This window comes from Leptinotarsa decemlineata, unplaced genomic scaffold (genome assembly GCF_025532065.1).
Source record: "Leptinotarsa decemlineata unplaced genomic scaffold, Ldec_3_MD MMD2_tig00001393_RagTag_RagTag, whole genome shotgun sequence".
Taxonomy (NCBI): domain Eukaryota; kingdom Metazoa; phylum Arthropoda; class Insecta; order Coleoptera; family Chrysomelidae; genus Leptinotarsa; species Leptinotarsa decemlineata.
Genome location: NW_027412562.1, coordinates 3,347,860 through 3,362,019, shown reverse-complemented (window position 1 = coordinate 3,362,019; position 14,160 = coordinate 3,347,860). Strand labels below are relative to the sequence as shown.

Here is a 14,160-nt window from a genome sequence, read left to right as displayed (position 1 = left end):
ACTCAACTTATTTGAATGAAACAATAATGCAAATACTATCATCGCGTCCAAGCAAAAAAACTCCATTGCCAAGTGACTGCCTTGCAGAAAAAATAATAGCTAGAGGAAACGCCAATTCAAACAACATCAAAAAAACTTCGGTGCGATTCCTTCGCTCCCAGGCAAAAAAATCTTATTTGTCATAGAATGAGGATATCAGGTAATCCGCTATAGCCTCTCATTCAGCGATGTGGGGAAAATATTCCAGTGACAGAGCGCGAGAGAGAGGGCGCGACAGAGAGGGTAAGACCGCGGAACGCGCGAGAAAGAGAGAGAACAGCGAGGGCGGGCGACAAGTGCCAACTTCGATACCAGCCTGAGTTTGCGATCGCTAGTTAGACAACGCTGTTTGTTCGGTGTGGACCGCGTCGGGATATTTTTTCTGTCAGAACACGTGTTTCTCACGAATTGTCAACACATCCTGGACTGTCACATGTCCATTGTTTAATTCGAGGACAGTTTTCTTTTACTATGACTCTCTGACATTTTTGTGTGAGTGAACTACCGAGGAAGAAAACTTGTGAAAGTGTCGCAAATATTTTGTCATGATTATATCAAAAGATCTTTTTCTGTTGGGAGACCAAGACTATTTACGGCTCCCGAATAAGGACGAAAAGAGGCCAGCTATGATAAGACCGGCTGTCAAATCTCAAAGGTAGGTGTTGTTTCAAGATATTTTTCAGCAGGAATCGATAGCAGAAATTATCTGGGGCAAACTTGGGGTTCGTCATTCCCGCCTTCTTCCATATCAAACAATGGGCATGCCCAAAACACCGACAACATATTTTTGGCGATGACTTTATGTCACGGAAATGGAAGCATTTCTCCCAAAAGTTTTGCCTTCCAGAAGTTAATTAATTCCTTCTTGGTTTATTAATGAGGAAGTTGAGAAAACTGAAAAGCAATCACAATTATTATTGAGGACCGTCCCTTTAAAACTAAATTAACTGAATTATAGTTTTTTACTTTTTTGGTTCACAAGAATGAGTGCAAGATGAACAAGTTTTTCCAAAATTTTCCAAGAAATTGATGAATGAATGAATGTCAGCTAAGGTTATATTGGCCATTCATTTGTTTAGAAAACTGACAATATTCGTCCCTAGGCCTTGAAGAACTTACCTACCTATTTTCAAAATCTCGAATTTGAAAAGCTTCAATGAATGGAAAAACTATCATAGTTACTAATGAGGACCGTTTTCCAATTTTTCCCTGAAACTAGATTTTCTGACTTGAGTTTTCTTTTGGTTTCCAAGAAAAGATCGTTGAATGAATAATAAATCCGAGAAAGGACAACAGATGATGTTCATTTGAAATCGCAGTCCTCATTTTCAGAGGCAAATGATAATTCAGTTACACACTTAGTACACTTTCCAGATTTACAATCTAAAACTCCAGAATCCCTAGATTTTCTGAAGTATTCCAAAAATGGATGGAAAAAATTACTGCAGCTATGATTATGGTTGGTCTATACAATTTGTTTCTGATACTGAAAACATTCCTCTTTTTAAGAAATTGATGGATGTAGCCGTTACTACGTGGTAGGAAATCATAAAGAAGAAAAGAGAAATGAAACTTTCTATGTTTTTTACCACTTTTATTTGTAACTAACGTCACTGCAGTTTCGTCTTATACGGACATTTTCAAACTTATACAATGAACTGTTATTGTATTATTTACCAGATCCTACTGTGTAGGTTCTGGTAAATAGGTAAATAAGGTAAACGTCTATCGAAAAAACACTACTTCCCCGGCTAATAATACGCTGGATATTGAATTATATTCGACAGACATTGATGCAAGATTCCAAACTTTTTTCATTGGTTTGTGTAGGTGGTATTGATTGCCAATATATATTAGAATATAACACATAACTGTAATGAAATTGTTAGTACTAAGTATATGTATTCCGGGGATAAACACAATTATTTTTAATACATAAAGATTATCAAGTGGGTTACTTACAACCTAGATAAAACGTATTTGATCAAGGGGCAATGTTATTTTAAATTTAATGAAACAAGACATCATATTTCAATGATGAATATATATATTTCATATATTGCAAGGAATACAATGCTTATTGGCCTTTCACTGAATTTTATATGGAATCTAAGAGAAAGTGTTATTGGATATATTGAGTCTCAAATGATAATTAGACATTCAAAATACAGGATAGTATCATCTTAATTCTATTTGAGTTGACAACTTTTCAAATAAACTGTATAGTAACCAGTCTAATTCGAGGCCTAACTGCACCGATTTAAAAAAATGAATCGAGTTCCATGACATATTTGATACCAAATTTTCAACTGGCAGTATTAGATAATAGACATTTCTATCCTTGCTACTTTATGTGTTTTTTTAAAAGTTTTTTGTACGTTTTCTTGTCTTTATTTCCATAGCGAACGATGTGAATCCGTTTACCTAACAATAGTGATTACTATTAGCCTAAATTTGGTCTTGTCGAGTTCAACGAACCGATTCGATTGTTTTACGACTTGCTATCAAAAATGTACGATTCCTTGACTCATTTTTAAGGAGATTTTTGACTGGAATTTTCATAAAGTTTGGAAAGGTTTAATTTAAAAAAAATCCAAATGGGGCAAGAAGAAGACTGCTAGGATTTTTTTTTAAGTTCTTGGAACTGTTTAGATGAAAACTTGACCTATATAATGATGCTTTCTAAAGTCAAGTTGCTAATTAGGTATTAATTCTCACGTAATAGCAGTGGTGCCGGACATAATATTAATATTTCCAATTTTCCTCAAGACATTTTATTTTTCTTTTTACATTGTAACCCTTATTTATATGTCTGACAAATTTCAACAAAAACAATTTTGTAATGAAATGTTGATGGAATATATCCATGATAATAGTTAGATTATTGGAAAATCAATAAAGTTTTCTTCTCTGGTAAATCGTGAAGGTCGTTATCAAGTATTCATCATTACACCATACAATATGTATCACAATAAGCGTCCAGTATAAGTTTATAATGAACTTATTAAAAAATGTTACAAATAAACTTTTTAGATATTGATATTCAGATTTTCTGAAATATTCTCCAATATACAGGGTACCCAGAAGAAACGTGGCGTATCCAAGTTAGGGTTTTCTTTAATAAAATGACATTTTGGACATTTGGACGTTCAGAAGTTATTTCAAAAATAACGTCAAAAAATAATCTATGGATTTATCCCCATTTCAGTTAAAAACTAACATGAAAAGTCTGTTTTGTTATGAAGACGTTCCAAATATGTATAATATGTAACTATAAAATGGCAATTTGATCAAAAACTTTGTTCCAATACGGAGTACCTAAGTAAATGAAAACTCGAAAACATTTTTTGCCACTTACTAATACTTTTTTCTCCGATGTATTTCAGTCTGAAATTTCGTTTTAGAAGTTTTTACTGAAGGGGTTCAGTTTTAAAACTGAACCTCTCCAGTAAAAAAGTTTTCAGTTTCAATTTACCCAGTATTCGATGAAAAAGTGGTTGAATCTTCATTTGATAGTGAACAAACTACATTTTCAAAACATCTTTGTAACAAAACAGGGTCTTCGATACTCAATATTTTTCGCTGAATGTTTGTATTTATTTTGAGGATCTCAATAAATTTTTCGAATAATTTTTGCCAATACTGTAGTGGATACTACATTTGTTTCAAAAATACGATTAAGTGCTTTGTGTCAGATTTCTCAAGGAGTTACTGTATGAAAATATTCATCGGAATAGATGCAGATTTGGTTTCTATTTATTTTCAAGTTCAAGTCAGTTGCATACGAAAATCATTAAATTGAAGTTTGTCTAAATTCGCCTCAAACTAGAGAATTCGATAAAAATATTCTTGTCATCTTTTCCTCTCTGTCTTCAAGATAAACGGCTTCTGTACAAATCTTCTCATATCAGTCGTTCACATCTTGAACGTGATCCTAGTAAAACAGCAAATATACTTATCAGGGTACACTACAAAAAAATGTTTTATATCTCGTCATTGACGTTGCTTTTGGTGTAAAAAAGGTACATGTTTATTGATTTCTTTTAATAGGGTGCTGAGCACTTAGCAGAAATTCAAGGCGTTATTTTCCGGACTATTCGAATAATATTTTACCCCCTGATGATTTTTGAAAGACCTTTTGTTTCAAAGATACCCGGCGAAATGTATTTTTTTCGGACGAAACCAGATTTGGTTTGAGAGAGTTTTGAGAGAGCCAGGGCGACGAGAAAGACTATCTTTTGATAGAAAAGTCGTTTCATACCAAGGAGGATCAGTAATGTTTTGGGGAGGCATAATGCATGGTCGTCGTACGCAGCTTATTCCCATTCCAGATACTATGACAGGTAATAGATATGTTCGAAACATTATTGAACTCATTATTTATTCTCTCCGAAATGAAATTGGATCACACGAGAAAAGTACAAAATGCACTGGAGATTGAGAATATTCAAAGATTACCGTGGCCAGCAAATTCACCAGACATGAATCCCATTGAGCACATGTGGGATTTTGTTAAACAAGCAATCTCAAACAGAACTAATCTCCCTAGCAATATCCCGGAACTCACACTCGCGGCCCAAGAAGAATGGAAAAACTTCCCAATGGATACCATTAACGCCCTTATTATTTCCATGCTCAGGCGAGTTAACACCTCACTACAGAACCGGGGAGGACACACTGAATATTAATGCATTTTTGATTTCGCTCTTAAATGGTTTTTTCTTTTTTAAAAAAAGGGGCGAAAAAATATTTTTCTCCGCAACTAATTAGCGAATAAATATACTAAACCTATGGTCTAGTCAAAGTTCTGGAAAACTTTATAATAAAAAAAGTGGTATCGCTAACTTGATATCAAATTAGCGAGACATCATATACTTCTTTTAAACAAAGGGGCGAAAAAATATTTTTCTCCGCAAATAATTAGCGAATAAATATACTAAACCAATTGTCTAGTCGTAGTTCTGGAAAACTTTATAATAAAAAAGTGGTATCGCTAACTTGATATCAAGTTAGCGAGACAACATGTATTTTTTTTTAAAAAAGGGCGAAAAAATATTTTCTTCCGCAACAAATCAGCGAATGAATAGCGGCAAATTATGAAGTCATTCGTTTTGCAAATTTCGAAAAGTGTCTCGTCGACTTGATATACATGAGATATTCGTATTTCTAATTTCTGATTCATGAACAAGTGACCATTTTTTTGGAGAATTCAAATCTAGCAGTAACTGGTAAATCCCGGGGCTAGAAGAACTGCGCAGAATTCTGACTCTTCGCCTGCGTGTGTAATCCTGTCCAATATAAATTTTAAATGGCACTACAACTTGAGCAATGTGTTAGTCGTTAAGAGCTATTTTAAAACAGATTACATTTTGAGAGAATTTCTCGCTTAACCCGTCGGCATATTTGCTGTGGATGTCGATGGATTCTTTATGGATTGTAATACCAGGAGTGGTTATTCAAATGTTGTCAGTTAACATCTCCGTGATGTGAAGCTTACTTTATGTAGGAACGACTGATCCAAAAGGAACAATGTCATAATAAGTAATCCATTATTTATTTTATTGCTCATTTGAATATCTAATTAACATTATTCGGTCAAATTCACATAAAAGTGACAAATCTCCAAATATCGTGTAATATTTATGATGTTCCACTGTCTGAGTGTTTCTATAAGATGTCAGATGGGTTCATAAGATGTCTGCCAGCATCCGCAAAAAATATATCTTTCAGCAACCGAAGTACACTTCCATGCAACATGGCACTTCTACAGGCTCCAGTTTCTATCAAAAGAGTTGCCATTGAATTAGATATTCACAGGATTCTTAAATCCTGTTTATTGTTGAACAATACAGTATATGAAAGAGGTAAAACTTTACCTACATGAAACAGTGTCATCCTCAATGGCGGACATCGATGTTTCCCAGTAAGACACGAATTTAGTTTTATCAATATTTAATGATATTATTTTCCGCTGGAGATTTTTTATTTTGCAAATGTCGTTTATATAAATGAGAGAAAGTAATGGACCCAGTATTGTACCCTGAGGAACACCTGTGGTAACTATTGAGGGTTTGCTTGATACATTTTCTATTTTTACTCTTTGAGTCCTTCCATTCAGTTAACTGGTAAATAAATCTAGTACTGGACCTCTCATTCCTTTGTCTGATAACTTGTTAAGTAGTATATGATGCGATACAGTGTCGAAAGCTTTGGCTAAATCGAGAAAGACAACTAAACATTTTTTTGAAAGATCTAAATTCTTCATTGCATCGTTCGTGAGCTCTAGTACTGCATTTCCTGTGCCTCTGTTTCTTCTGAAGCCAAATTGTTTTCCCATAATCACACAGTTTCCATCAAAAGAATTCAACAGTTTCTCTTTTAGACAGTATTGAAAAATTTTAGCAAAGCTGTTTATGGATGAGATGGGTCTATAATTAGTCAGTACGAAACGTTTGCCTGTAAAACTGCATGTAAAAAAATTAAAAAAAGCATGTATTGCACAATATTGCACAATAGGTCGTGAATATACTTCTTCCTACATGTATAAATGAATGGACGAATAAATAAAGTATCTAAATAAATGAAAATATGAATGAATTACTAAATGAATTGATGAATGAAAAAATATGAATGAATGAATGAATGAATGAATGATGAGATAAATATAGTTGTGAGTAGTTTTTCATTGCATTTTTGGATGAAACAGCTTTTCATTTGATTCAGAATCGCTGTCATATACGTATTTGTACGTCAATAGTCAACAACTGTATATAAAAAATAAAACGTGTGTTGAAGTGCACCAATTCAACCAGAGGAGTATGTATGAATTTATTGCAAAATAATTCTCCCCTTTCTATATAAATGAATGTATGAATAAATGAATAATTGAATGAATAAATGAATGTAACGTAAAACATTACAGAGTAGGCCTTGGATCTACTCTTGAATGAATGATCAAATAAATATAGTGGTGGATTGTTTTTTACTACATTAATTCTCTTGCGTGAAACGACTTGTTTCTACCTTCCCAACTATTTTTGAATGAAACAGCTTTTCTTTCGATTCAGAATCGCTGCCATCTACGTAATTGTACGTCGACAGTCAACAACTGCATATAAAAGAAACAAAACCTGTGCATCCTTTTCTCAATTTGTTTTAAGTGCACCAATTCAACCAGAGGAGCATGTAGATTTAGTATCTCTAAATTGTTAAATGAGCCACCATAGAAATCGCTTGACCATGACCAGGGCTAACAATGCTCCAGTGGTTTATATAATTCTCGAGCGTAATTTACTAGAGAAGTGTATGCAAGAATTAACATCACTTTCTTATCCTTCAGTATTTCTCCCGAAGAGATGATTGGTGTGAATCGTGTTGTTACTATCTGTAAAGTGAAAGGGGTTTCTCTTTATTGGCGGCATTGCCCGCATCGATATTTTGCCAATATAAAACTGGTAATATACAGGGTTATTTGATGTAGGAAGTGCGTGTCTGGGAAATTTTTCTTCAGTTCAGGATAGAAAAGAGCACGACTCTGTCATGAGTCGTGCTCTTTTCTATCTGTCATCTGTCGTCATGAGTCGACAAATCTCCGCTTTTGGGGATAAGAACGGTCTGCCCCTCGATAAACCATTCCGGAATCGGCTGCTCTCCGTCCAGCCATGAGTTGAAAACTCTGGCCAGATGGCGGTGGGTGCTTGGTAGTTTTTTCCACCAATAAGTGTTCAGCCCATCTGGGCCTGGAGCAGCAAAGTTCTTGGAACCCACAAGGGCTCTTCGAACGTCATCCGGGGTTATCGGGTTGCGCAGTTCATTGAGCTCAGGCTGTCGAAGCTCTCTGTTGAAAGCTTCGAACTGCGCTAGGGCTGGAGTGTCTAAGTTATCATTATTATTATTATTAAAAACACTGGAATCAATATCGTGAATTCAGTTGCCAGTTATCACGCAAACATATGTGCTTAGATGTCTTTACTTAAAAAAAATGTTGACCAGCTAACTTCAGGGAATTCCTCTCCGATCGCGACAGAGGACGGTTGTGCCGATAACGACCGTCCTCGAAATGGCATGTGAATGTCGGACTGGAGTCCGACTGGAGTGAGGTGTTGAAAAAAAAAATAAAGTCAAGTTCGAATAAATATTGAAGTGAAAGACATTTTGAGAGGACTGATGGCTCCCTACGTCGGTACCCAAACTGAATGTCGAGACGGATTCTACGAGGTCGTCAGTGCAATAATAGATGTGTTATATGTGAAAGTCATATTTAGAGGTCTGGCGGCCTCCTAGTGAAAAAATGAAGTGTTTTCATGGAATAAAAAGTGAATGGGAAAGCTTACAGTGGCAGTATTGCCTCGAGTACGACAGCTGCGCCCCCGGACGAAGCTTCTGTTCACTATAGACAGAAGGAGTCTGGCCAAATGCGTTCGATTGAGACGCAACGGCCATGTAAATTAAAGAAGAAGAAGCTAACTTCAGGGTGTCGGTTTTTCGTGGCGGTGTACGCGCCTCGTAAACATTTGAAGGGCTCTATGCAAAAAGTCCCTAAGTGACTTTTTCTTGTTTTGAGATACGGGAGATTGAATGTTTCAATTTTTGCTGGAAATAAGGTGATTAGAGTTTTAAAAATTTTAACTTTTATCAGAGATTAAACGTGTATTTAGGTATTATATGGCGCATTTAAGACCTAATGTAACATACAGTTCTTTTGTAAAAAATAATACAAATGTTCACTTAGGGACTTCTTCAAAAAAAAAATAACAGACTGTAATATATAACCCAAATCAACATTTTTATTATACAAGGCAAAACAAAATACTAACACATAAGATAAGTAAGCAAACAAAACATAGAAAGTTTAATTTCTCTTTTCTTCATTAGCAAAGAGTCTTTGACATCCTACTTAGGTTAGGTTTATCATTTGTAGAGAACATTACAGATCGACATTTTAAAATTTCTGGAATTGATTGTTTTATTTTAGTCGCATAAAACTGTTTATAGTCTCGCACCCTCAACGTTGGGAATTCATTGGAAATATCAGCATTTTTGGTAAATAAGCTATGTTCCAAAAACATTATTTCAAAAGGATCTTTATTGTTAGGTTTATCTACCTTTAGAGTATTAAGTTTTTTTTTCTATCAGTGCAAAGCATCGGTCTATTGGCATCATTGAAAGCCCTGGAATAGGATAATATATCAGGATCTTTTGAAAGAGCCTAGATGCACAAAGAGAATCCAAATACGTAAACAAAAATTTGTTTTTATTCTGTGAAAAACAGTTGTCGCAAAAAATTGACAATATATCTTGTTTATCGGTTTTGTATTTCTTCAGATAGAAATCTAAAGCTGTAATAACTTCATTAGGGCCCTTGATTGCAAAATTTTCAGTAAACAAAAACATTGTGGCCTGATTTGTCACAACATTATTTATTCTTATTTTTGGAAGAAGGCCATTTTTCATCGTCGTCTGTTGAAAATTGATCTATAAAAGCTATAAAAAACAAGGCTACTACATGAAAACGATAACACAATGAAAATAACAAAACACGCACTTTTCTGTATCTGATATCACTTCGGTTCTTTTTGAAAGTTAGGTACATTTTTAACACTTAGGTTCTTCTTGCACGAAACCTCTCGTCACTTTATAAAATGCGACTTAAGAAATGAAGCACTTGGAAACATTTTAGGCGAAAACTAAATAGAGTAATTAAAAGTACATTCAATTTAAATCTAGATGGTGCTACCAGTTTTAACTCGCAAAAATGTTACTCAGGGACTTTTTGCATAGAGCCCTTCATTTACTCTCATCATTTTTTCCTAACGTGTCAAAAGAAGTGTAACTTTGAAAAATAGAAGTTTAAATAATTAGTATGCTACAATCTCCGACTCAAAATTAGCAAAAGGGCTTTCTTTGTGTTCAGATTGTCTTGAAAACAGTACAAAATGAAATGTTTAAGAATGGAATGTTACAGAATATATTGAAATAAAAAGCAAAAAATAACTGTCGTATATGGAACAGAATCGATCTATCACTCAAGTCATATTTCGTTTTTTTCAGTCACCCTTTCTGAATGTCAAGCACAATTACCGAAATAAATCTAGTGGAAATTCCAGCTGAGTTAGTAGAATCGATTCAATAGTTAGGATTTTCACACCTACCTCAATCGGCGTGCAGCGTATTTATAATTTTATAGCAACACACCGGTCATTACAATTTGAAATGTTGAAGGCTAAGTCATAAGCTGCAGTATTCATTTGACAAGAATTTGAATGTACCCACCTACTTATCGACGTTGCCTCTGTTTTTGCTCGATATCTACTTATCCATAAAGCTTTTTTTCAGGAGTGACCTTAAAATGCAGATATGCAGAACGGTTGGATATGAGTTCCACCTACAATATACCATTCCGGGTACATGCAAAAAAAGTTGTTTGTTATACTTAGCCGCACATTTGTATGGTGATATACGAATCGTTAACAACATAGGAAATGTAAATGCATATTTACCAGTTTATTGTTTGTAACGTAGAGTTAGGTCAGTGACTGATTGAATTTCTTTGTTGAATTAAAACTTGTATAATCCGCAAAGCAAGTGCTCATATTGTCAAAGGAGATACCTTGCATAATTGTAATGCAATATCCGTCCTAGTATAGTCAGGAACGTAGTACTTAGTCAGTAGTCAGTTTTCTGCCGAATATTTGTCCACCATGTATGCCAGAGGGGAGAAGTTTCGAATTTTATATGAATTATTGCGATTTTTCAGTCCATTATATCAAATATTTAACGAAATACATCCGAATTAAGTTCCCATCATTGATAATTTTGTCATTGATGAAGATGAAACGAAAAAAAAACATTTGAGCTGTGTATTTTTTGACAGAAGAGAGGAAGCTGAGTTATATTAACTTTTTTATATTATGTTTTTAAAACACGAAGTCAGGCTTTCTAACAGTAGATTTTGTGTCAGTAGATGAGTAGTTTAATATAAAACAAACAATAGAAAATATGTTTTATAGATACATACTACATACATAGTAATTCTAATCATTCAGGCTCATTTAATAATTGTCATTAGTAACACTGAACACGGCGCTCCTCTCGTGTGATTTCTTTTTCATCTGCAGTGGATTGGTTCGCAATGATCCACAGTCAAACTGCATTATATATTCGTTGTGAAAGATTTGAATTTTCTCTCTAGCGGTATTGTAAATAACTCTGATAAATATTGCTGAATTTGCTTCTATTATTACAAAAAAATTATTTATGCGCGCACAATCACAAATGTCGTAACCACTATTGTCTTTGCGCTCACTATTATAACTGTTACAACGTAACAAACCGAATGTCATCAATTTGTTTATTCTTTTTGTTTACTAATTCATCAACTAACACGATTTTCCGACTTCGTTTTACATATTGTGTTTCTCAGTTATTTACATTATATAAAATATTCAGGAATATACAGAGTAATCCGAGAAAAAGTCAATTGATTTATGCGATAAACTTATGAGATAGATCTCCAAGCTCATAGAAACTATCTTGACATTTTGGCAAAGACCATCCCGGAAAGTGTAGCCTGTAATAATCCTTCAAAGAAGTATGGATTTTATCTTTAGTTTTTTCAAGTTTTCAATTTTAGATTATTTTTTTTCTTGTAATTCGTAGACCAACATATCTGTACTGTGAACAAACATGGACTAACGATGAAGCACTTTCAGATGTATCACGAAAATTTGGGCTAGAATGGAGTTAGCCCAGTTTGAAATCGTTAACGGAAAGGTGGACGAACAAAATGTTTCGTAGTTATTTATTCGCCAGTGTTGAAATTCAATTCGTTTTTAGTGGATTCGGTACTTTTTCATTATATGTTGTTAATCATGAAAACAAGAGATCTAATCGAATGGAAATGACGACCAACTTGAGTCTCAACTAATCAAAGGAGGTGTCGAACGTATCAAATTTTGTCATCAGATTTACTTGACGACTGGATGAAATTATTTCAAGTTTGTTCGACGCTGCACGCTTTTCAGTGTGACCGCGCTTTGACACTTAGTCACCGATAAAATTCTAATTAGTTGTTTTTTTGATCGCCTTCGAAACATTTCTAATCAGTTAGGATAAAAATCATATCTCTTCGAATAGTCTACTGTTGAAATTGACCTTTATCCGTTCGGCATTATTTCTAAAATAGTTTCACTTGAGTACGTTGAGAAACTAGTTGGTGTTTACGCTGTCACTGACTCTTGCATAATGTTCTATACAGGGTACAGAACTTTCATGGCGCATACTGCTAGTAATGTTTTCAACTCGGTTTTCAAGAACACTCTTCTTAGAGGTTCGTCGATGAACACTTTCTATAAAAACAGCAGCAGGAATAGGATAGTTATAAATTATAAAAAGGTGGTATCAAAATATATCTAAAATATAGCCCAAGGAAACTGCCAAAGAAAAAACTGTTTTCTGTTGAACAGTGCCGGCTGCTGCAGACGCAATTTTTCGTACATTTGGTCGATTTTCTCATAATAAGACCCTGCTGTGATGATTTGGTTCGGTTGCAGAAAGTAGCAGTGAATTATACCAGCTGCTGACCACCATACAGTAATCATTACCTTTTTTGATGTGTTTTTCCCTTTGGGAAGTAAGTGCCCGGGTGGCTCATCGGTGTCCAACTGAACTTCTCCTGTTGTTGTAGAGGATCCACTTTTTATCTTACGTGATGATTCGATCTAAAAAAGAATCGTTTTGGTTGCGCGAAAGCAAAGAAGAACCATCAAATGCAACCTCTAGACGTTTCTTTTTTTGGTCCGCTCAGAATGGCCTATGAAAAAGAATGTGAGGGATTTTTGAAAAGCCATCTTGCAGAAAAGATAACACCTTATGACGTAGCATCGTTGGTGAGAAAAGCATTTAATAATGTTGCGTCTATTAGTAAAGGAGAATCGGGTTTTAGAGCTACTGGAATATATCCACTAAATCCGAGAGTATTCACAGAAGAAGATGTCTTCGCTGCAGAAACTCTCCAATCTGAGACGATTGTAATCCAAGATTGCAATGAAACTCTCGCAGCTACCAGCATGATTCCCAGCACATCAAAAGAATTTCACTCACCAGTTCCGAGTACTTCAAAACAAATTGATCCACCGGTTCTAGGGATGTCTGAACGAGTAGGCCCACTCGATTCTGAACCAGATATTATATCACCAGCAGCTGGCACGTCAAATCAAATTAGTGCTAATTTGCATGATTTGATCAAATTGCCAGATAAAACACCTGTTATGAATACAAGAAAGGGCCGAAAGAAGCACCACGCTACAATTTTAACTTCAACGCCAATCAAAGGAAAGCTGTTAGAAAAAGAAAATAAGGGGATAAAGAAAAAGAAAAGAGATGGAAAGGTAAAGGTCAGGGAAAAAAGACTACAATACAGAAGAGGGGTCCTGAAAATGCAAAGCGCCAAGTACTACAAGAAGCAAATGAAACTTCTGTATCAGATGTTGACACTGACGCAGAAGATGCTGGAAACAGATGTGGTTCAGATGCACCTCATGTGGGCTCACGCGAAATGCACTGGGTGTAACTCAGCTGAAGGTTATGTCTGCGATATGTGCTAGGCTTTCTTTGACTCCGATTGCCCCCAGGGTGACCACCATTACCTTCATGTTGGTGTAATGGGAGTCAAAACTGTTTTTTTATTAATTTTATAATATCCAAAGTTGATTGCCAGAGTGGCTGATAATTATTTCTAATGATAGTTAATTAAGTATACGATGTTTAAAGGCGGTTGCAATTAAAAGTTTGTTTATGATTACACTTTTATTCGAGTTCTCGCTTAAGTGACCCCCATTACCCTCTTTTACCCTACCCTACCCTACCCTACCCTAGCAAATAAATTGAAACAGTCTTCCATGTTTCTGAAATCACTAAATCTGTTCGAAGTACCTTGAGTTCTTCAGCATATTGAGCATAAGCAATATTCTCACACGCAGAGAGCGTGGTGAAATGGTAACTGTTTCCAGGCAGCATCTGTGCCTCCCACAAGCGGATTTTATTCTGAAACGCTTTCAAATGGCTGCCCAAATTATTAACTAACTGTCCTTCTTTTTGAAGTTTCAAATTTAAATCATTCAA

The 14,160-nt window shown here is 35.0% G+C and overlaps 1 protein-coding gene across 1 annotated transcript in view; it reads left to right on the top strand.

The window, feature by feature from the left end:
* Nucleotides 1-363: 363 nt before the first annotated feature.
* Nucleotides 364-14,160, top strand: part of E23 (ABC transporter G family member E23) — a 356,089-nt gene continuing 342,292 nt past the window's right edge. Inside the window, exon 1 of the mRNA XM_074176089.1 lies at nucleotides 364-694. Coding sequence (XP_074032190.1) covers nucleotides 585-694 — 110 coding nt within the window. The 5' untranslated portion in view covers nucleotides 364-584. The remainder of the gene's footprint in view (nucleotides 695-14,160) is intronic.